We start from the raw sequence: 24,667 nt of genomic DNA on the forward strand, positions 1-24,667 counted from the left end.
GGCCTGTACACTCCAGGCCAGCACAATCATGTGCCTCCTCCCTCCTGTGTGTGCACACTACTGGGCCTGCACACTCCTGGATTGCACACTCATGGGCCTGCACACTCCAGGACTTGCACAATCTTGAGCCTGAACACACCTGGGCCTGTATACTCCTGATTTTGCACACTCCTGGGCCTGAACACTGCTGGGCCTGCACAGCCCTACTGTACACGCCTGGGCGTGCACACTTCTGGGCCTGCACTCTACTTGGCCTGCACACTACTGGGCCTGCTCCCTCCTTTGCCTGCACACTCCTGGGCATGCACACTCCTGGGCCTGCACACTCCTGGGCCTGCCCTGTCCCTGGCACCAGCCTCCTTCACCCCAACGGTGCCACTCACACGGCTGCGGCGTCTAGCCAGGAGCCCCCAACCGAAACCCCTCCCGAGGGACCCCCTTGCCGGCCCCCAGGGAAGCAGCGGGGCTCCTCTTACCTGCGAGGCGGAGACGTAGTCCAGCTGCAGCCTGACGTCCAGCTGCCGGGCGTGCAGGGCCAGCTTGCATGAGGGCAGCAGGATGGCCGTGATCGGCTGGAAGCTGCCCCCGGAGCCACTACCGCCCCTTGGGGAAGAAGAGGAGGAAAATCCACGTCAGTGCCAAGAACACAGGACCCGTCCACAGAGGGCCCCTCAGGTGTGACAACCCCAGAGGCGCCCGCAGCCGACCTGGGCTGAGAGCCACTTTTCTCGCGGAAGCTCAAGGACCTATGCTGAGCCTCCCTCTCCCTCCCTAAAGAGGGAAAACCCAGAGGTTTTCTAACTTTGCACTCACTGTCCATGTATCAGCCATGTCTAGTTTACCTCCCCAGCAGGGCAGACCCCCTCCCTGCCTTCCCCACCCTCTGCAGGCGGCTCTCGGGGGCCGGAGGGGCGCCCTTCCTCCCTGAGGCCAGCCCTGCTGGGGCAGCAGGTGTAACAGAAAAGACCAAATCTGACTGCCTATTAGATCTGTTCTTTTTCCTTTAACCCTCTGCTGTTTTCCAGGCTGTCTTACCAGCTCTGCCCCTTTTGTAAAACAATGTTGCCTTCAGCCTGAAATTGACAGCAGAGCCTGTTCTCAAGGCTCTCAGCCTTCAGGATAAGAGCTCTTTTCCTCTCCTATACACACAACAAGCTGCAGAACAGAAAGTAACATTTGTTTTGTTAGAGGTTTTACAGGGGCCCCATGAGCTGACCCACAACTGCAAAAACAAAGAATTCCTGCACCAAGGACTTTGCACCAACCACCCACAACCCCTCTCCTTTCGAGTGTAAAAGGAGCCTGAAGTCTCACTCGGAGAAGGTGGCTCTCCAGGACATTAGCCTGCCATCTTCTCGGTCAGCTGCCTTTCCAAATAAACTCACTATTCTTTACCCCGACACCGCGTCTCCCGATTTCTTGGCCTGTCGTGCGACTTGCGGAATGAGTGTGGACTTGGAAACACAGGGAAGGAAAGCCAAGTCAGGACTCTCACCCTCTGCCTCTGCTCAGAATACCACCAAGGGGTTGCTGGGACAGTGGACGGAAAACTGAGGCTGCAACACGACCATGAGCACTGGGCCTGGGTGGGAGAGATGGCGGGTGCTGTCCGAAGCGCACCCGGCCTCCTTCCGAGTCACATCACACCCACGTCCCCAGACCCAGGGAGGCCTGGAGCCCCACACAGCAGAGCGCCTCCAAACCTGCAGATGCCCAGTGACCGGTCCACTGTGCACCCTCTGGCGCCCTCCTCCCCGCTCCTCCTCCTTCTGCCCCGCTGGCTCAGCCCTGGTCCCACCACATCCTCACCCAGGGCCAGCACTGCTGCAGGAACACCCTCGGCAGGCCGCCCAGCCTCACGCCCTCAGGTCCGCACACCTGGTTGGTGCAGCTCTGCCCCTTTCCAGCCCTCACCACCGGCTCTCCAACCGCCTGCTCTCCCGGCCTCCGCCCCCAGTCCTAGAGAGCGCCTCCTCTGGTCACGGCATCCTGCCCTCTAGGGTCGACAGGGTCTGCACATTCCTGGGCCTGCACACAACTGGGCCTGCACACTCTTGGACCTGCACACTCCTGGACCTACGCACACCGGGGCCTGCAGGAACCTGGGCCTGTACACTCCCGGGCCGGTTCCGTATTGAATCTGCACACTTCTGGGCCTGCACACTCATGGGCCTGCAAACTCCAGGACATGCACAATCTTGAGCCTGAACACACCTGGGCCTGTATATTCCTGATTTTGCCCAATCCTGGGCCTGAACACTGCTAGGCCTGCACAGCCCTAACCTGTACAGTCCTGGGCCTGCACACCCCTGTCTCTGCACACTCCGGAGTCTGCACACGCCTGGGGCTGCACACTCCTGGGCCTGTACACTCCTGGGCCTACACACTCCTGGGGGTGCTCACTGCTTGGCCTGCACACTCCTGGGCCTGCACATTCGAGGGCCTGTCCTCTCCAGGGCCTGCACACTCCTGGGACTGCAAAAACCTGGGCCTGCATGCTCTGGACCTGCGCACACCTGGGCCTGCACGAACCTGGGCCTGAACACTTCTGGCCCTGCACACTGCTGGGCCTACCTTCCCCTGGGCCCGCACAATCCCTCGTGTGCACACTACTTGGCCTGCACACTCCTGGGACTTCCCTCTAATGGGCCTGCCCCCAAGTCGCCCGGCCCTCTCCTGGACCTGCACACTCTTGGGCCTGCACACTGCTGGTCCTGCTCCCACTTGTGCCTGCACAATCCTGGGCCTACACACTCCAGGGCCTGCCCTCTGCTGGGCCCGCATACTCCTGGGACAGCAGACACCTGGGCCTACACAATCCTGGACCTACGCACACCTGGGACTGCATGAACCTTGGCTTGTACACTCCCAGGCCTTCTCCCACATATGCCCGTACACTCCTAGGCTTGTTCCCATCTGTGCCAGCACATTCCTGGGGCTGCACATGGCTTGGCCTGCACAGCCCTTGGCCTGTACAATCCTGGGCCTACACACTCCTGTCTCTGCACACGCCGGTGTCTGCACACACCTGGGTCTGCAACTCCTGGGCCTGCACACACCGGGTCCTGCCCTCTCCTGGGCCTGCACACACCTGGGACTGCACAGGCCTGGGCCTGCACTCTACTTGGCCTGCACACTGCTGGGCCTGCTCCCTCCTGTGACTGCATATTCCTAGGCAAGCACAGTCTTGGGCCTACACACATCTGGCCCTGCCCTATCCCAGGCCAGCCCACACCTCGGCCGACCCTCTCATGAACCTGCACACTCCTGGGCCTTCCCTCTCCTGGGCCTTCCCCCAATTCGGCCGGCCCTCTCCTGGACCTGTACACTCCTGGCCTGCACACTTCTAGGGCTTGCGCTCCCTTTGGCCTGCACACTCCTGGGTCTGCACCCACCTGGGCTTGCACACCCTTCTCTCTGCACACTCCTGGGCCTGCACACTCCTGGGCCTGCACACTCCTGGGCCTGCACATCCCACAGCCTGCACACACCTGGGCCTGTACACTGCTGGGCCTACACACACACACAGGCCTGTACACTCCTGGCCAGCACACTCGTGTGCCTCCTCCCTCCTGTGTGTGCACACTCCTGGGCCTGCACACTGCTAACCTTGAACACTCCTGCACCTGTTCCATCCTGTGATTGCACACTGCTGTGCCGACACACTCCCGGGCCTGTACAGTCCTGGGCCTAACCTGGCCTGGGCCTGCACCCTCCTTGTCCTGCGCACTCCTATGTCTGCACACTCCTGGGCCTGCACACTGCTGGGCCCGCACAATCCATCGTGTGCACACTCCAGGGCCTGCACACTCCTGGGCCTTCCCTCTCCTGGGCCTGCCCCCAATTCGGCCGGCCCTCTCCTGGACCTGTTCATTCCTGGGCCTTCACAATACTGGGCCTGCTCACACTTGTGCCTGCACACACCTGGGACTGCACCCTCCTCGGCCTGCTCCCTCCTGTGCCTGCACAGTCCTGCGCATGCACACTCCTGGGCCAGCACAATCCTGGATCTGTACACTCCTGGGCCTTCCCTGGCATGGGCCTTCTCTGGCCTGGGCTTGCACACTACTGGACCCGCACACTCCTTGATTGCACACTCATGGGCCTGCACACTCCAGGACAGGCACAATCTTGAGCCTGAACACACCTGGGCCTGTATACCCCTGATTCTGCACACTCCTGGGCCTGAACACTGCTGGGACTCACAGCCCTGGGCATGCATACTCCTGGGCCTGCACACTCCAGGGTCTGTACCCTCTTAGGCCTGCCCTGGCCTGGGCCTGCACCCTCCTTGGCCTGCACACTCCTCTGTCTGCACACTCCTGGGCCTGCACAAGGTTGGGCCTGCACACACCTGGGCCTGTATACTCCTGGATCTGCACACTCCTGTGACTGATCCCACCTATGTCTGCACACTCCTGGGCCTGCACACTGCTGGGCCTGCCCTCTCCTGGGCCCGCACAATCCCTCGAGTGCACACTCAGGGCCTGCACACTCATGGGCCTGCACACCCCTGGATATGTACACTCCTGGGCCTTCCCTGGCATGGGCCTTCTCTGGCCCTGGCTTGCACACTACTGGGCCCGCACACTCCTGGATTGCACACTCATGGGCCTGCACACTCCAGGACATGCACAATCTTCAGCCTGAACACACCTGGGCCTGTATACTCCTGATTTTGCACACTCCTGGGCCTGAACACTGCTAGGCCTGCACAGCCCTAACCTGTACATTCCTGGGCCTGCACACCCCTGTCTCTGCACACTCCGGAGTCTGCACACGCCTGGGGCTGCACACTCCTGGGCCTGTACACTCCTGGGCCTACACACTCCTGGGGGTGCTCACTGCTTGGCCTGCACACTCCTGGGCCTGCACAATCGAGGGCCTGTCCTCTCCAGGGCCTGCACTCTCCTGGGACTGCACGCACCTGGGCCTGCATGCTCCTGGACCTGCGCACACCTGGGCCTGCACGAACCTGGGCTTCTACACTCCTGGGCCTGCACACTCCTGTACATGCTCACTCCTGGGACTGTATAATCCTGGGCAAGCACAGTCTTGACCTACACACCCCTGGCCCTGCCCTATCCCGGGCCAGCCCCCACTTCGGCCGACCCTCTCATGGACCAGCACACTCCTGGCGCTGCACACTCCAGGGCCTGCTCGCATCTGTCCCTACACACTCCTTCGTCTGCAAACTCCTGGGCCTGCTCCCTCCTGTACCTACACACTCCTGGGCCTGCACATTCCAGGGCATGCCCTCTCCTGGGCCTGCACACTCCAAGGACTGCACACACCTGGGCCTGCTCACTCCTGTGACCGCATACTCCTCGGCCTACAAACTCCTTGTCCTGCACACTCCTTGGCCTGCCCCATTTGGCCCTGCCCTCTCCTGTGATGGCCCTCACCTTTCCTGCACTCTCCGGGGCCTGAACACTACTGCCCCTGCACACTCCTGGGCCTGCACACTTCTGTCCCTGCACACTCCTAGGCCTGCCCTCTCCTGGGCCCACACAATGCCTCGTCTGCACAGTCCTGGGCCTGCACACTCCTTGGCCTGCACACCAGCCCTCTGTGGGGCCCTTCCTTTGCTGAGTCTGTGCATGAGCTCCCTGTGATGCCAGCCCGCAGAGGTGACAGGTGCAGTAGGTGTTTGTGGTTCTAGAGACATGATGGCTTTCCTAGGAAGCCGGGTCCAGAATGATCCCCACTGCGCCGATGGGGGATTGGGGAGACCCTGAGAAGCAGGTGGCTTGTCCAGGGTGACAGCACTGCTGGCGGGGGAGCTGGGTCTGAAGCCAGCTGTGTCATCAGAGCTGTGACCCTGGCTGCATCCAGGCCTCCCCAGGGCTATAGGAGGGGCCGTGTTGGTGTCACTGGGTGGACATGGCATGGGGTGGGAAGTGAGCCATCAGCAGCCCAGAGAGGCCCTTGGGGAGCTTTGTGTAAGGAGGAAGCTTGGGGAAGGGGACCCCAGGAAGTGACCTCACTTCCCTGGCAACAGAGCCCAACAGAACTTGGGACCCAGGTCACCAGGCACCCGCTGTGTAGAGAAGGACACTTCTCAACCTACTTGGCTGGTGAACTCAGCTCAGCTCAGACATGTTTTGTTGCATCCCAAGATCCCGAGGTCGCGGCCCCCGGAAAGCCCGCAGCAACGGCCTTTGCCAACAGTGCCGACAGTGGGTCGGGTCTCACCCCAGGCGCCTCTGGCCTTTTGGCCAGAGGGACCGAAAGGTAACACAGGGAGGCCCAGGGCAGGCCCGCCCAGGCCAGGCCACCACTCAGACCCCACCCGGGTGGCCCCACAGCCCCTTCCTGACTGGTGGCGGTGGGGCAGTCATGTTGGGGGGGTCCTGCCTCAAGCAAGAGCAGGCTGAGGAAGGGTCAGGTGCCTGGGGGGCCGATCACATCACCAACCTGGGTCCAAGCGGGCTGGCTGGGATGTGGAGAACCGGGGCAGGGCCCTGCTGCCCGAGGTGGCGCCCATGCCCTAGGGTGTGTCTCTTGCCTCCCGGGTGACTGAGATGACCAAGGTCCCAGTCTGATCAGGCAGCAGACGGTCGAGTGGGGCAGAAGCAGGAGTGGTCCTGGCCAGGCAGGGCTCTGAGACCTCCGGGCCGGGCCGGCTGCCGGTCACTGTCATTGCAGAGCCAGACACCGCAGGATCCGGGGAACCAGGACACTCATGCCAGCTCCCCAAGTGAGGGGCTGGTGTGCCACACTGTGGAAGGCCAGCACAGGCTCCGGAAGAGTCTGGGTATGAAGGGCTCCCCACCACCACGGCCTCCTGCCCAGACGTCGCCCAGGTCTCTCCCCAGGATCTTGCCCAGGGCTGAGGGGCAGCTCAGCACCCCCGGCTCTGACCTGGAGCACCGGGCCCACCACCCGGGGATTCAGGTAGAGGGCCAGGAGCCCCCCGAAGCACAGCCCAAAGGTGAGAAGGGCAGGGCCGGTGCGGGTGTGTAGGTGAGGGAGGGCGGAGGGCTGGGCCACACAGGGAGGCATTCCCAAAGTCTGCTGTTGGGACCAGAACAAAGACGGGCCTCAGACCACCTGTCTGGAAGAATTCAGTCACAGAACAAGTGCCTGTGGGCACTTGCTCGGTGGGAGCTGTCTGCAAAGCTCTGGGAAGATTTCTGTCCTTGAAAAGGCACGTGGAAAGGGAGCCACGTGGGTACCTTTTTCCAGGTTGTGCCTGAGCACAACCACTAGACTTAAAGCTCTCTCCACGTCCAACAGTTACAGGTCCAGAGCAGGCAGGGGCAGGGGAAGACGCCAGAGAACCAAAACAGGACCACCAGGGTCCAGCAGGAGACCGGGAACTCCCTCCAGCTGCTCCTGCTGAACATGAAGATCCTGCTGCTCCAACTGCATATGAAGAGCCTGCCATTCCTGCTGATCTAGCTGCTCCTGAAGAGCCCGCCGTTCCTGCTGATCTAGCCGCTCCTGAAGAGCCTGCCGCTCCTGAAGAGCCTGCCTCTCCTGCTGATCTAGCCGCTCCTGAAGAGCCCACGGCTCCTGAAGAGCCTGCCATTCCTGAAGAGCCCGCCGCTCCTGAAGCGCCTGCCGTTCCTGCTGATCTAGACACTCCTGAAGAGCCCGCCATTCCTGCTGATCTTGCCACTCCTGAAGAGCCTGCAGCTCCTGCTGATCTAGCCACTCCTGAAGAGCCTGCAGCTCCTGCTGATCTTGCCACTCCTGAAGAGCCTGCAGCTCCTGCTGATCTTGCTGCTCCTGAGAAGCCTGCAGTTCCTGCACCTGCACCTGGGCCGCTGGGCAGTGGAGAACCATTTTAGGCATCATCACCCACTAGGGCTGTGCCCCTCTGCACCCTCCTACACCTTCTCCAAAATCCCACCATAAATCCCCTCCGCTACCCGAAGTTGACTTCCCTGCCCCTGAATTTGCTTTTGTTTTGTTTTTCTTTAGTTTAGTTTATTTGTTTTACATCATTTATGGCATCCTATATTTTTCAATTTTCCACCTCCTTTAATAAAATACAGATTTTTTTCCCTTTTAAATTGTGCATTTCAGGAACATTAAGTGCATTCCCATGCTGTCCGACCATCACTATCATGTAGTTTTATGCTCTTTACGCTATTTATGCCTGTGAAGGACATCCCACCACGGCCTCAAACCCCTCCTCTGGACACTCCTGGGCATGCACACTCCTGGGCCTGCACACTCCTGGATCTGTACACTCCTGGGCCTTCCCTGGCATGGGCCTTCTCTGGCCCTGGCTTGCACACTACTGGGCCTGCACACTCCTGGATTGCACACTCATGGGCCTGCACACTCCAGGACATGCACAATCTTGAGCCTGAACACACCTGGACCTGTATACTCCTGATGTTGCACACTCCTGGGCCTGAACACTACTGGGCCTTCACACTGCTCGAGCTGCACACTCATGGGTCTGCACACAACAGGACCTGCACAATCTTGGGCATTAACACACCTTGGCCTGTATACACCTGATTCTGTACACTCCAGGGCCTGAAAAATGCTGGGCCTCACAGCCCTGGGCATGCATACTCCTGGGTCTGCACACTCCAGGGTCTGTACCCTCCTGGGCCTGCCATGGCCTGGGCCTGCACATACCTGGGCCTGCACACTCCTGGGCCTGCACAATGTTGGGCCTGCACACACCTGGGCCTGTATACTCCTGGACCTGCACACTCCTGTGACTGATCCCTACTGTGTCAGCACACTCCTGGGCCTGTACACTCCTGGGCCTGCCCCCAATTCGGCCGGCCCTCTCCTGGACCTGCACACTCCTGGCCTGCACACTCCAGGGCCTGCGCTCTCCTAGGCCTGCACGCTTCTGGGTCTGCACCAACCTGGGCTTGCACACTCTTCTCTCTGCACACTCCTGGGCCTAAACAATCCTGGGCCTGCACACTCCTGGGCCTGCACACACCTGGGCCTGTACACTCCTGGGCCTACACACACACACACAGGCCTGTACACTCCAGGCCAGCACAATCATGTGCCTCCTCCCTCCTGTGTGTGCACACTACTGGGCCTGCACACTCCTGGATTGCACACTCATGGGCCTGCACACTCCAGGACTTGCACAATCTTGAGCCTGAACACACCTGGGCCTGTATACTCCTGATTTTGCACACTCCTGGGCCTGAACACTGCTGGGCCTGCACAGCCCTACTGTACACGCCTGGGCGTGCACACTTCTGGGCCTGCACTCTACTTGGCCTGCACACTACTGGGCCTGCTCCCTCCTTTGCCTGCACACTCCTGGGCATGCACACTCCTGGGCCTGCACACTCCTGGGCCTGCCCTGTCCCTGGCACCAGCCTCCTTCACCCCAACGGTGCCACTCACACGGCTGCGGCGTCTAGCCAGGAGCCCCCAACCGAAACCCCTCCCGAGGGACCCCCTTGCCGGCCCCCAGGGAAGCAGCGGGGCTCCTCTTACCTGCGAGGCGGAGACGTAGTCCAGCTGCAGCCTGACGTCCAGCTGCCGGGCGTGCAGGGCCAGCTTGCATGAGGGCAGCAGGATGGCCGTGATCGGCTGGAAGCTGCCCCCGGAGCCACTACCGCCCCTTGGGGAAGAAGAGGAGGAAAATCCACGTCAGTGCCAAGAACACAGGACCCGTCCACAGAGGGCCCCTCAGGTGTGACAACCCCAGAGGCGCCCGCAGCCGACCTGGGCTGAGAGCCACTTTTCTCGCGGAAGCTCAAGGACCTATGCTGAGCCTCCCTCTCCCTCCCTAAAGAGGGAAAACCCAGAGGTTTTCTAACTTTGCACTCACTGTCCATGTATCAGCCATGTCTAGTTTACCTCCCCAGCAGGGCAGACCCCCTCCCTGCCTTCCCCACCCTCTGCAGGCGGCTCTCGGGGGCCGGAGGGGCGCCCTTCCTCCCTGAGGCCAGCCCTGCTGGGGCAGCAGGTGTAACAGAAAAGACCAAATCTGACTGCCTATTAGATCTGTTCTTTTTCCTTTAACCCTCTGCTGTTTTCCAGGCTGTCTTACCAGCTCTGCCCCTTTTGTAAAACAATGTTGCCTTCAGCCTGAAATTGACAGCAGAGCCTGTTCTCAAGGCTCTCAGCCTTCAGGATAAGAGCTCTTTTCCTCTCCTATACACACAACAAGCTGCAGAACAGAAAGTAACATTTGTTTTGTTAGAGGTTTTACAGGGGCCCCATGAGCTGACCCACAACTGCAAAAACAAAGAATTCCTGCACCAAGGACTTTGCACCAACCACCCACAACCCCTCTCCTTTCGAGTGTAAAAGGAGCCTGAAGTCTCACTCGGAGAAGGTGGCTCTCCAGGACATTAGCCTGCCATCTTCTCGGTCAGCTGCCTTTCCAAATAAACTCACTATTCTTTACCCCGACACCGCGTCTCCCGATTTCTTGGCCTGTCGTGCGACTTGCGGAATGAGTGTGGACTTGGAAACACAGGGAAGGAAAGCCAAGTCAGGACTCTCACCCTCTGCCTCTGCTCAGAATACCACCAAGGGGTTGCTGGGACAGTGGACGGAAAACTGAGGCTGCAACACGACCATGAGCACTGGGCCTGGGTGGGAGAGATGGCGGGTGCTGTCCGAAGCGCACCCGGCCTCCTTCCGAGTCACATCACACCCACGTCCCCAGACCCAGGGAGGCCTGGAGCCCCACACAGCAGAGCGCCTCCAAACCTGCAGATGCCCAGTGACCGGTCCACTGTGCACCCTCTGGCGCCCTCCTCCCCGCTCCTCCTCCTTCTGCCCCGCTGGCTCAGCCCTGGTCCCACCACATCCTCACCCAGGGCCAGCACTGCTGCAGGAACACCCTCGGCAGGCCGCCCAGCCTCACGCCCTCAGGTCCGCACACCTGGTTGGTGCAGCTCTGCCCCTTTCCAGCCCTCACCACCGGCTCTCCAACCGCCTGCTCTCCCGGCCTCCGCCCCCAGTCCTAGAGAGCGCCTCCTCTGGTCACGGCATCCTGCCCTCTAGGGTCGACAGGGTCTGCACATTCCTGGGCCTGCACACAACTGGGCCTGCACACTCTTGGACCTGCACACTCCTGGACCTACGCACACCGGGGCCTGCAGGAACCTGGGCCTGTACACTCCCGGGCCGGTTCCGTATTGAATCTGCACACTTCTGGGCCTGCACACTCATGGGCCTGCAAACTCCAGGACATGCACAATCTTGAGCCTGAACACACCTGGGCCTGTATATTCCTGATTTTGCCCAATCCTGGGCCTGAACACTGCTAGGCCTGCACAGCCCTAACCTGTACAGTCCTGGGCCTGCACACCCCTGTCTCTGCACACTCCGGAGTCTGCACACGCCTGGGGCTGCACACTCCTGGGCCTGTACACTCCTGGGCCTACACACTCCTGGGGGTGCTCACTGCTTGGCCTGCACACTCCTGGGCCTGCACATTCGAGGGCCTGTCCTCTCCAGGGCCTGCACACTCCTGGGACTGCAAAAACCTGGGCCTGCATGCTCTGGACCTGCGCACACCTGGGCCTGCACGAACCTGGGCCTGAACACTTCTGGCCCTGCACACTGCTGGGCCTACCTTCCCCTGGGCCCGCACAATCCCTCGTGTGCACACTACTTGGCCTGCACACTCCTGGGACTTCCCTCTAATGGGCCTGCCCCCAAGTCGCCCGGCCCTCTCCTGGACCTGCACACTCTTGGGCCTGCACACTGCTGGTCCTGCTCCCACTTGTGCCTGCACAATCCTGGGCCTACACACTCCAGGGCCTGCCCTCTGCTGGGCCCGCATACTCCTGGGACAGCAGACACCTGGGCCTACACAATCCTGGACCTACGCACACCTGGGACTGCATGAACCTTGGCTTGTACACTCCCAGGCCTTCTCCCACATATGCCCGTACACTCCTAGGCTTGTTCCCATCTGTGCCAGCACATTCCTGGGGCTGCACATGGCTTGGCCTGCACAGCCCTTGGCCTGTACAATCCTGGGCCTACACACTCCTGTCTCTGCACACGCCGGTGTCTGCACACACCTGGGTCTGCAACTCCTGGGCCTGCACACACCGGGTCCTGCCCTCTCCTGGGCCTGCACACACCTGGGACTGCACAGGCCTGGGCCTGCACTCTACTTGGCCTGCACACTGCTGGGCCTGCTCCCTCCTGTGACTGCATATTCCTAGGCAAGCACAGTCTTGGGCCTACACACATCTGGCCCTGCCCTATCCCAGGCCAGCCCACACCTCGGCCGACCCTCTCATGAACCTGCACACTCCTGGGCCTTCCCTCTCCTGGGCCTTCCCCCAATTCGGCCGGCCCTCTCCTGGACCTGTACACTCCTGGCCTGCACACTTCTAGGGCTTGCGCTCCCTTTGGCCTGCACACTCCTGGGTCTGCACCCACCTGGGCTTGCACACCCTTCTCTCTGCACACTCCTGGGCCTGCACACTCCTGGGCCTGCACACTCCTGGGCCTGCACATCCCACAGCCTGCACACACCTGGGCCTGTACACTCCTGGGCCTACACACACACACAGGCCTGTACACTCCTGGCCAGCACACTCGTGTGCCTCCTCCCTCCTGTGTGTGCACACTCCTGGGCCTGCACACTGCTAACCTTGAACACTCCTGCACCTGTTCCATCCTGTGATTGCACACTGCTGTGCCGACACACTCCCGGGCCTGTACAGTCCTGGGCCTAACCTGGCCTGGGCCTGCACCCTCCTTGTCCTGCGCACTCCTATGTCTGCACACTCCTGGGCCTGCACACTGCTGGGCCCGCACAATCCATCGTGTGCACACTCCAGGGCCTGCACACTCCTGGGCCTTCCCTCTCCTGGGCCTGCCCCCAATTCGGCCGGCCCTCTCCTGGACCTGTTCATTCCTGGGCCTTCACAATACTGGGCCTGCTCACACTTGTGCCTGCACACACCTGGGACTGCACCCTCCTCGGCCTGCTCCCTCCTGTGCCTGCACAGTCCTGCGCATGCACACTCCTGGGCCAGCACAATCCTGGATCTGTACACTCCTGGGCCTTCCCTGGCATGGGCCTTCTCTGGCCTGGGCTTGCACACTACTGGACCCGCACACTCCTTGATTGCACACTCATGGGCCTGCACACTCCAGGACAGGCACAATCTTGAGCCTGAACACACCTGGGCCTGTATACCCCTGATTCTGCACACTCCTGGGCCTGAACACTGCTGGGACTCACAGCCCTGGGCATGCATACTCCTGGGCCTGCACACTCCAGGGTCTGTACCCTCTTAGGCCTGCCCTGGCCTGGGCCTGCACCCTCCTTGGCCTGCACACTCCTCTGTCTGCACACTCCTGGGCCTGCACAAGGTTGGGCCTGCACACACCTGGGCCTGTATACTCCTGGATCTGCACACTCCTGTGACTGATCCCACCTATGTCTGCACACTCCTGGGCCTGCACACTGCTGGGCCTGCCCTCTCCTGGGCCCGCACAATCCCTCGAGTGCACACTCAGGGCCTGCACACTCATGGGCCTGCACACCCCTGGATATGTACACTCCTGGGCCTTCCCTGGCATGGGCCTTCTCTGGCCCTGGCTTGCACACTACTGGGCCCGCACACTCCTGGATTGCACACTCATGGGCCTGCACACTCCAGGACATGCACAATCTTCAGCCTGAACACACCTGGGCCTGTATACTCCTGATTTTGCACACTCCTGGGCCTGAACACTGCTAGGCCTGCACAGCCCTAACCTGTACATTCCTGGGCCTGCACACCCCTGTCTCTGCACACTCCGGAGTCTGCACACGCCTGGGGCTGCACACTCCTGGGCCTGTACACTCCTGGGCCTACACACTCCTGGGGGTGCTCACTGCTTGGCCTGCACACTCCTGGGCCTGCACAATCGAGGGCCTGTCCTCTCCAGGGCCTGCACTCTCCTGGGACTGCACGCACCTGGGCCTGCATGCTCCTGGACCTGCGCACACCTGGGCCTGCACGAACCTGGGCTTCTACACTCCTGGGCCTGCACACTCCTGTACATGCTCACTCCTGGGACTGTATAATCCTGGGCAAGCACAGTCTTGACCTACACACCCCTGGCCCTGCCCTATCCCGGGCCAGCCCCCACTTCGGCCGACCCTCTCATGGACCAGCACACTCCTGGCGCTGCACACTCCAGGGCCTGCTCCCATCTGTCCCTACACACTCCTTCGTCTGCAAACTCCTGGGCCTGCTCCCTCCTGTACCTACACACTCCTGGGCCTGCACATTCCAGGGCATGCCCTCTCCTGGGCCTGCACACTCCAAGGACTGCACACACCTGGGCCTGCTCACTCCTGTGACCGCATACTCCTCGGCCTACAAACTCCTTGTCCTGCACACTCCTTGGCCTGCCCCATTTGGCCCTGCCCTCTCCTGTGATGGCCCTCACCTTTCCTGCACTCTCCGGGGCCTGAACACTACTGCCCCTGCACACTCCTGGGCCTGCACACTTCTGTCCCTGCACACTCCTAGGCCTGCCCTCTCCTGGGCCCACACAATGCCTCGTCTGCACAGTCCTGGGCCTGCACACTCCTTGGCCTGCACACCAGCCCTCTGTGGGGCCCTTCCTTTGCTGAGTCTGTGCATGAGCTCCCTGTGATGCCAGCCCGCAGAGGTGACAGGTGCAGTAGGTGTTTGTGGTTCTAGAGACATGATGGCTTTCCTAGGAAGCCGGGTCCAGAATGATCCCCACTGCGCCGATGGGGGATTGGGGAGACCCTGAGAAGCAGGTGGCTTGTCCAGGGTGACAGCACTGCTGGCGGGGGAGCTGGGTCTGAAGCCAGCTGTGTCATCAGAGCTGTGACCCTGGCTGCATCCAGGCCTCCCCAGGGCTATAGGAGGGGCCGTGTTGGTGTCACTGGGTGGACATGGCATGGGGTGGGAAGTGAGCCATCAGCAGCCCAGAGAGGCCCTTGGGGAGCTTTGTGTAAGGAGGAAGCTTGGGGAAGGGGACCCCAGGAAGTGACCTCACTTCCCTGGCAACAGAGCCCAACAGAACTTGGGACCCAGGTCACCAGGCACCCGCTGTGTAGAGAAGGACACTTCTCAACCTACTTGGCTGGTGAACTCAGCTCAGCTCAGACATGTTTTGTTGCATCCCAAGATCCCGAGGTCGCGGCCCCCGGAAAGCCCGCAGCAACGGCCTTTGCCAACAGTGCCGACAGTGGGTCGGGTCTCACCCCAGGCGCCTCTGGCCTTTTGGCCAGAGGGACCGAAAGGTAACACAGGGAGGCCCAGGGCAGGCCCGCCCAGGCCAGGCCACCACTCAGACCCCACCCGGGTGGCCCCACAGCCCCTTCCTGACTGGTGGCGGTGGGGCAGTCATGTTGGGGGGGTCCTGCCTCAAGCAAGAGCAGGCTGAGGAAGGGTCAGGTGCCTGGGGGGCCGATCACATCACCAACCTGGGTCCAAGCGGGCTGGCTGGGATGTGGAGAACCGGGGCAGGGCCCTGCTGCCCGAGGTGGCGCCCATGCCCTAGGGTGTGTCTCTTGCCTCCCGGGTGACTGAGATGACCAAGGTCCCAGTCTGATCAGGCAGCAGACGGTCGAGTGGGGCAGAAGCAGGAGTGGTCCTGGCCAGGCAGGGCTCTGAGACCTCCGGGCCGGGCCGGCTGCCGGTCACTGTCATTGCAGAGCCAGACACCGCAGGATCCGGGGAACCAGGACACTCATGCCAGCTCCCCAAGTGAGGGGCTGGTGTGCCACACTGTGGAAGGCCAGCACAGGCTCCGGAAGAGTCTGGGTATGAAGGGCTCCCCACCACCACGGCCTCCTGCCCAGACGTCGCCCAGGTCTCTCCCCAGGATCTTGCCCAGGGCTGAGGGGCAGCTCAGCACCCCCGGCTCTGACCTGGAGCACCGGGCCCACCACCCGGGGATTCAGGTAGAGGGCCAGGAGCCCCCCGAAGCACAGCCCAAAGGTGAGAAGGGCAGGGCCGGTGCGGGTGTGTAGGTGAGGGAGGGCGGAGGGCTGGGCCACACAGGGAGGCATTCCCAAAGTCTGCTGTTGGGACCAGAACAAAGACGGGCCTCAGACCACCTGTCTGGAAGAATTCAGTCACAGAACAAGTGCCTGTGGGCACTTGCTCGGTGGGAGCTGTCTGCAAAGCTCTGGGAAGATTTCTGTCCTTGAAAAGGCACGTGGAAAGGGAGCCACGTGGGTACCTTTTTCCAGGTTGTGCCTGAGCACAACCACTAGACTTAAAGCTCTCTCCACGTCCAACAGTTACAGGTCCAGAGCAGGCAGGGGCAGGGGAAGACGCCAGAGAACCAAAACAGGACCACCAGGGTCCAGCAGGAGACCGCGAACTCCCTCCAGCTGCTCCTGCTGAACATGAAGATCCTGCTGCTCCAACTGCATATGAAGAGCCTGCCATTCCTGCTGATCTAGCTGCTCCTGAAGAGCCCGCCGTTCCTGCTGATCTAGCTGCTCCTGAAGAGCCCGCCGTTCCTGCTGATCTAGCCGCTCCTGAAGAGCCTGCCGCTCCTGCTGATCTTGCTGCTCCTGAGAAGCCTGCAGTTCCTGCACCTGCACCTGGGCCGCTGGGCAGTGGAGAACCATTTTAGGCATCATCACCCACTAGGGCTGTGCCCCTCTGCACCCTCCTACACCTTCTCCAAAATCTCACCATAAATCCCCTCCGCTACCCGAAGTTGACTTCCCTGCCCCTGAATTTGCTTTTGTTTTGTTTTTCTTTAGTTTAGTTTATTTGTTTTACATCATTTATGGCATCCTATATTTTTCAATTTTCCACCTCCTTTAATAAAATACAGATTTTTTTCCCTTTTAAATTGTGCATTTCAGGAACATTAAGTGCATTCCCATGCTGTCCGACCATCACTATCATGTAGTTTTATGCTCTTTACGCTATTTATGCCTGTGAAGGACATCCCACCACGGCCTCAAACCCCTCCTCTGGACACTCCTGGGCATGCACACTCCTGGGCCTGCACACTCCTGGATCTGTACACTCCTGGGCCTTCCCTGGCATGGGCCTTCTCTGGCCCTGGCTTGCACACTACTGGGCCTGCACACTCCTGGATTGCACACTCATGGGCCTGCACACTCCAGGACATGCACAATCTTGAGCCTGAACACACCTGGACCTGTATACTCCTGATGTTGCACACTCCTGGGCCTGAACACTACTGGGCCTTCACACTGCTCGAGCTGCACACTCATGGGTCTGCACACAACAGGACCTGCACAATCTTGGGCATTAACACACCTTGGCCTGTATACACCTGATTCTGTACACTCCAGGGCCTGAAAAATGCTGGGCCTCACAGCCCTGGGCATGCATACTCCTGGGTCTGCACACTCCAGGGTCTGTACCCTCCTGGGCCTGCCATGGCCTGGGCCTGCACATACCTGGGCCTGCACACTCCTGGGCCTGCACAATGTTGGGCCTGCACACACCTGGGCCTGTATACTCCTGGACCTGCACACTCCTGTGACTGATCCCTACTGTGTCAGCACACTCCTGGGCCTGTACACTCCTGGGCCTGCCCCCAATTCGGCCGGCCCTCTCCTGGACCTGCACACTCCTGGCCTGCACACTCCAGGGCCTGCGCTCTCCTAGGCCTGCACGCTTCTGGGTCTGCACCAACCTGGGCTTGCACACTCTTCTCTCTGCACACTCCTGGGCCTAAACAATCCTGGGCCTGCACACTCCTGGGCCTGCACACACCTGGGCCTGTACACTCCTGGGCCTACACACACACACACAGGCCTGTACACTCCAGGCCAGCACAATCATGTGCCTCCTCCCTCCTGTGTGTGCACACTACTGGGCCTGCACACTCCTGGATTGCACACTCATGGGCCTGCACACTCCAGGACTTGCACAATCTTGAGCCTGAACACACCTGGGCCTGTATACTCCTGATTTTGCACACTCCTGGGCCTGAACACTGCTGGGCCTGCACAGCCCTACTGTACACGCCTGGGCGTGCACACTTCTGGGCCTGCACTCTACTTGGCCTGCACACTACTGGGCCTGCTCCCTCCTTTGCCTGCACACTCCTGGGCATGCACACTCCTGGGCCTGCACACTCCTGGGCCTGCCCTGTCCCTGGCACCAGCCTCCTTCACCCCAACGGTGCCACTCACACGGCTGCGGCGTCTAGCCAGGAGCCCCCAACCGAAACCCCTCCCGAGGGACCCCCTTGCCGGCCCCCAGGGAAGCAGCGGGGCTCCTCTTACCTGCGAGGCGGAGACGTAGTCCAGCTGCAGCCTGACGTCCAGCTGCCGGGCGTGCAGGGCCAGCTTGCATGAGGGCAGCAGGATGGCCGTGATCGGCTGGAAGCTGCCCCCGGAGCCACTACCGCCCCTTGGGGAAGAAGAGGAGGAAAATCCACGTCAGTGCCAAGAACACAGGACCCGTCCACAGAGGGCCCCTCAGGTGTGACAACCCCAGAGGCGCCCGCAGCCGACCTGGGCTGAGAGCCACTTTTCTCGCGGAAGCTCAAGGACCTATGCTGAGCCTCCCTCTCCCTCCCTAAAGAGGGAAAACCCAGAGGTTTTCTAACTTTGCACTCACTGTCCATGTATCAGCCATGTCTAGTTTACCTCCCCAGCAGGGCAGACCCCCTCCCTGCCTTCCCCACCCTCTGCAGGCGGCTCTCGGGGGCCGGAGGGGCGCCCTTCCTCCCTGAGGCCAGCCCTGCTGGGGCAGCAGGTGTAACAGAAAAGACCAAATCTGACTGCCTATTAGATCTGTTCTTTTTCCTTTAACCCTCTGCTGTTTTCCAGGCTGTCTTACCAGCTCTGCCCCTTTTGTAAAACAATGTTGCCTTCAGCCTGAAATTGACAGCAGAGCCTGTTCTCAAGGCTCTCAGCCTTCAGGATAAGAGCTCTTTTCCTCTCCTATACACACAACAAGCTGCAGAACAGAAAGTAACATTTGTTTTGTTAGAGGTTTTACAGGGGCCCCATGAGCTGACCCACAACTGCAAAAACAAAGAATTCCTGCACCAAGGACTTTGCACCAACCACCCACAACCCCTCTCCTTTCGAGTGTAAAAGGAGCCTGAAGTCTCACTCGGAGAAGGTGGCTCTCCAGGACATTAGCCTGCCATCTTCTCGGTCAGCTGCCTTTCCAAATAAACTCACTATTCTTTACCCCGACACCGCGTCTCCCGATTTCTTGGCCTGTCGTGCGACTTGCGGAATGAGTGTGGACTTGGAAACACAGGGAAGGAAAGCCAAGTCAGGACTCTCACCCTCTGCCTCTGCTCAGAATACCACCAAGGGGTTGCTGGGACAGTGGACGGAAAACTGAGGCTGCAACACGACCATGAGCACTGGGCCTGGGTGGGAGAGATGGCGGGTGCTGTCCGAAGCGCACCCGGCCTCCTTCCGAGTCACATCACACCCACGTCCCCAGACCCAGGGAGGCCTGGAGCCCCACACAGCAGAGCGCCTCCAAACCTGCAGATGCCCAGTGACCGGTCCACTGTGCACCCTCTGGCGCCCTCCTCCCCGCTCCTCCTCCTTCTGCCCCGCTGGCTCAGCCCTGGTCCCACCACATCCTCACCCAGGGCCAGCACTGCTGCAGGAACACCCTCGGCAGGCCGCCCAGCCTCACGCCCTCAGGTCCGCACACCTGGTTGGTGCAGCTCTGCCCCTTTCCAGCCCTCACCACCGGCTCTCCAACCGCCTGCTCTCCCGGCCTCCGCCCCCAGTCCTAGAGAGCGCCTCCTCTGGTCACGGCATCCTGCCCTCTAGGGTCGACAGGGTCTGCACATTCCTGGGCCTGCACACAACTGGGCCTGCACACTCTTGGACCTGCACACTCCTGGACCTACGCACACCGGGGCCTGCAGGAACCTGGGCCTGTACACTCCCGGGCCGGTTCCGTATTGAATCTGCACACTTCTGGGCCTGCACACTCATGGGCCTGCAAACTCCAGGACATGCACAATCTTGAGCCTGAACACACCTGGGCCTGTATATTCCTGATTTTGCCCAATCCTGGGCCTGAACACTGCTAGGCCTGCACAGCCCTAACCTGTACAGTCCTGGGCCTGCACACCCCTGTCTCTGCACACTCCGGAGTCTGCACACGCCTGGGGCTGCACACTCCTGGGCCTGTACACTCCTGGGCCTACACACTCCTGGGGGTGCTCACTGCTTGGCCTGCACACTCCTGGGCCTGCACATTCGAGGGCCTGTCCTCTCCAGGGCCTGCACACTCCTGGGACTGCAAAAACCTGGGCCTGCATGCTCTGGACCTGCGCACACCTGGGCCTGCACGAACCTGGGCCTGAACACTTCTGGCCCTGCACACTGCTGGGCCTACCTTCCCCTGGGCCCGCACAATCCCTCGTGTGCACACTACTTGGCCTGCACACTCCTGGGACTTCCCTCTAATGGGCCTGCCCCCAAGTCGCCCGGCCCTCTCCTGGACCTGCACACTCTTGGGCCTGCACACTGCTGGTCCTGCTCCCACTTGTGCCTGCACAATCCTGGGCCTACACACTCCAGGGCCTGCCCTCTGCTGGGCCCGCATACTCCTGGGACAGCAGACACCTGGGCCTACACAATCCTGGACCTACGCACACCTGGGACTGCATGAACCTTGGCTTGTACACTCCCAGGCCTTCTCCCACATATGCCCGTACACTCCTAGGCTTGTTCCCATCTGTGCCAGCACATTCCTGGGGCTGCACATGGCTTGGCCTGCACAGCCCTTGGCCTGTACAATCCTGGGCCTACACACTCCTGTCTCTGCACACGCCAGTGTCTGCACACACCTGGGTCTGCAACTCCTGGGCCTGCACACACCGGGTCCTGCCCTCTCCTGGGCCTGCACACACCTGGGACTGCACAGGCCTGGGCCTGCACTCTACTTGGCCTGCACACTGCTGGGCCTGCTCCCTCCTGTGACTGCATATTCCTAGGCAAGCACAGTCTTGGGCCTACACACATCTGGCCCTGCCCTATCCCAGGCCAGCCCACACCTCGGCCGACCCTCTCATGAACCTGCACACTCCTGGGCCTTCCCTCTCCTGGGCCTTCCCCCAATTCGGCCGGCCCTCTCCTGGACCTGTACACTCCTGGCCTGCACACTTCTAGGGCTTGCGCTCCCTTTGGCCTGCACACTCCTGGGTCTGCACCCACCTGGGCTTGCACACCCTTCTCTCTGCACACTCCTGGGCCTGCACACTCCTGGGCCTGCACACTCCTGGGCCTGCACATCCCACAGCCTGCACACACCTGGGCCTGTACACTCCTGGGCCTACACACACACACAGGCCTGTACACTCCTGGCCAGCACACTCGTGTGCCTCCTCCCTCCTGTGTGTGCACACTCCTGGGCCTGCACACTGCTAACCTTGAACACTCCTGCACCTGTTCCATCCTGTGATTGCACACTGCTGTGCCGACACACTCCCGGGCCTGTACAGTCCTGGGCCTAACCTGGCCTGGGCCTGCACCCTCCTTGTCCTGCGCACTCCTATGTCTGCACACTCCTGGGCCTGCACACTGCTGGGCCCGCACAATCCATCGTGTGCACACTCCAGGGCCTGCACACTCCTGGGCCTTCCCTCTCCTGGGCCTGCCCCCAATTCGGCCGGCCCTCTCCTGGACCTGTTCATTCCTGGGCCTTCACAATACTGGGCCTGCTCACACTTGTGCCTGCACACACCTGGGACTGCACCCTCCTCGGCCTGCTCCCTCCTGTGCCTGCACAGTCCTGCGCATGCACACTCCTGGGCCAGCACAATCCTGGATCTGTACACTCCTGGGCCTTCCCTGGCATGGGCCTTCTCTGGCCTGGGCTTGCACACTACTGGACCCGCACACTCCTTGATTGCACACTCATGGGCCTGCACACTCCAGGACAGGCACAATCTTGAGCCTGAACACACCTGGGCCTGTATACCCCTGATTCTGCACACTCCTGGGCCTGAACACTGCTGGGACTCACAGCCCTGGGCATGCATACTCCTGGGCCTGCACACTCCAGGGTCTGTACCCTCTTAGGCCTGCCCTGGCCTGGGCCTGCACCCTCCTTGGCCTGCACACTCCTCTGTCTGCACACTCCTGGGCCTGCACAAGGTTGGGCCTGCACACACCTGGGCCTGTATACTCCTGGATCTGCACACTCCTGTGACTGATCCCACCTATGTCTGCACACTCCTGGGCCTGCACACTGCTGGGCCTGCCCTCTCCTGGGCCCGCACAATCCCTCGAGTGCACACTCAGGGCCTGCACACTCATGGGCCTGCACACCCCTGGATATGTACACTCCTGGGCCTTCCCTGGCATGGGCCTTCTCTGGCCCTGGCTTGCACACTACTGGGCCCGCACACTCCTGGATTGCACACTCATGGGCCTGCACACTCCAGGACATGCACAATCTTCAGCCTGAACACACCTGGGCCTGTATACTCCTGATTTTGCACACTCCTGGGCCTGAACACTGCTAGGCCTGCACAGCCCTAACCTGTACATTCCTGGGCCTGCACACCCCTGTCTCTGCACACTCCGGAGTCTGCACACGCCTGGGGCTGCACACTCCTGGGCCTGTACACTCCTGGGCCTACACACTCCTGGGGGTGCTCACTGCTTGGCCTGCACACTCCTGGGCCTGCACAATCGAGGGCCTGTCCTCTCCAGGGCCTGCACTCTCCTGGGACTGCACGCACCTGGGCCTGCATGCTCCTGGACCTGCGCACACCTGGGCCTGCACGAACCTGGGCTTCTACACTCCTGGGCCTGCACACTCCTGTACATGCTCACTCCTGGGACTGTATAATCCTGGGCAAGCACAGTCTTGACCTACACACCCCTGGCCCTGCCCTATCCCGGGCCAGCCCCCACTTCGGCCGACCCTCTCATGGACCAGCACACTCCTGGCGCTGCACACTCCAGGGCCTGCTCGCATCTGTCCCTACACACTCCTTCGTCTGCAAACTCCTGGGCCTGCTCCCTCCTGTACCTACACACTCCTGGGCCTGCACATTCCAGGGCATGCCCTCTCCTGGGCCTGCACACTCCAAGGACTGCACACACCTGGGCCTGCTCACTCCTGTGACCGCATACTCCTCGGCCTACAAACTCCTTGTCCTGCACACTCCTTGGCCTGCCCCATTTGGCCCTGCCCTCTCCTGTGATGGCCCTCACCTTTCCTGCACTCTCCGGGGCCTGAACACTACTGCCCCTGCACACTCCTGGGCCTGCACACTTCTGTCCCTGCACACTCCTAGGCCTGCCCTCTCCTGGGCCCACACAATGCCTCGTCTGCACAGTCCTGGGCCTGCACACTCCTTGGCCTGCACACCAGCCCTCTGTGGGGCCCTTCCTTTGCTGAGTCTGTGCATGAGCTCCCTGTGATGCCAGCCCGCAGAGGTGACAGGTGCAGTAGGTGTTTGTGGTTCTAGAGACATGATGGCTTTCCTAGGAAGCCGGGTCCAGAATGATCCCCACTGCGCCGATGGGGGATTGGGGAGACCCTGAGAAGCAGGTGGCTTGTCCAGGGTGACAGCACTGCTGGCGGGGGAGCTGGGTCTGAAGCCAGCTGTGTCATCAGAGCTGTGACCCTGGCTGCATCCAGGCCTCCCCAGGGCTATAGGAGGGGCCGTGTTGGTGTCACTGGGTGGACATGGCATGGGGTGGGAAGTGAGCCATCAGCAGCCCAGAGAGGCCCTTGGGGAGCTTTGTGTAAGGAGGAAGCTTGGGGAAGGGGACCCCAGGAAGTGACCTCACTTCCCTGGCAACAGAGCCCAACAGAACTTGGGACCCAGGTCACCAGGCACCCGCTGTGTAGAGAAGGACACTTCTCAACCTACTTGGCTGGTGAACTCAGCTCAGCTCAGACATGTTTTGTTGCATCCCAAGATCCCGAGGTCGCGGCCCCCGGAAAGCCCGCAGCAACGGCCTTTGCCAACAGTGCCGACAGTGGGTCGGGTCTCACCCCAGGCGCCTCTGGCCTTTTGGCCAGAGGGACCGAAAGGTAACACAGGGAGGCCCAGGGCAGGCCCGCCCAGGCCAGGCCACCACTCAGACCCCACCCGGGTGGCCCCACAGCCCCTTCCTGACTGGTGGCGGTGGGGCAGTCATGTTGGGGGGGTCCTGCCTCAAGCAAGAGCAGGCTGAGGAAGGGTCAGGTGCCTGGGGGGCCGATCACATCACCAACCTGGGTCCAAGCGGGCTGGCTGGGATGTGGAGAACCGGGGCAGGGCCCTGCTGCCCGAGGTGGCGCCCATGCCCTAGGGTGTGTCTCTTGCCTCCCGGGTGACTGAGATGACCAAGGTCCCAGTCTGATCAGGCAGCAGACGGTCGAGTGGGGCAGAAGCAGGAGTGGTCCTGGCCAGGCAGGGCTCTGAGACCTCCGGGCCGGGCCGGCTGCCGGTCACTGTCATTGCAGAGCCAGACACCGCAGGATCCGGGGAACCAGGACACTCATGCCAGCTCCCCAAGTGAGGGGCTGGTGTGCCACACTGTGGAAGGCCAGCACAGGCTCCGGAAGAGTCTGGGTATGAAGGGCTCCCCACCACCACGGCCTCCTGCCCAGACGTCGCCCAGGTCTCTCCCCAGGATCTTGCCCAGGGCTGAGGGGCAGCTCAGCACCCCCGGCTCTGACCTGGAGCACCGGGCCCACCACCCGGGGATTCAGGTAGAGGGCCAGGAGCCCCCCGAAGCACAGCCCAAAGGTGAGAAGGGCAGGGCCGGTGCGGGTGTGTA

At 61.3% G+C, this 24,667-nt stretch overlaps 1 protein-coding gene across 1 annotated transcript in view; it reads right to left on the reverse strand.

Moving 5' to 3' along the window:
* The window catches only part of LOC116277736 (ankyrin repeat domain-containing protein 26-like), a 533,747-nt gene extending 518,096 nt beyond the window's left edge, over window positions 1-15,651 (reverse strand). The window contains 4 exon segments of the mRNA XM_072951590.1: window positions 477-603; window positions 6,418-6,721; window positions 9,436-9,562; window positions 15,377-15,651. Coding sequence (XP_072807691.1) covers window positions 477-603; window positions 6,418-6,487 — 197 coding nt within the window. The 5' untranslated portion in view covers window positions 6,488-6,721; window positions 9,436-9,562; window positions 15,377-15,651.
* Between the last annotated feature and the right edge of the window lie 9,016 nt (window positions 15,652-24,667).

The sequence above is a fragment of the Vicugna pacos genome, chromosome 28, assembly GCF_048564905.1.
Source record: "Vicugna pacos chromosome 28, VicPac4, whole genome shotgun sequence".
NCBI lineage: Eukaryota > Metazoa > Chordata > Mammalia > Artiodactyla > Camelidae > Vicugna > Vicugna pacos.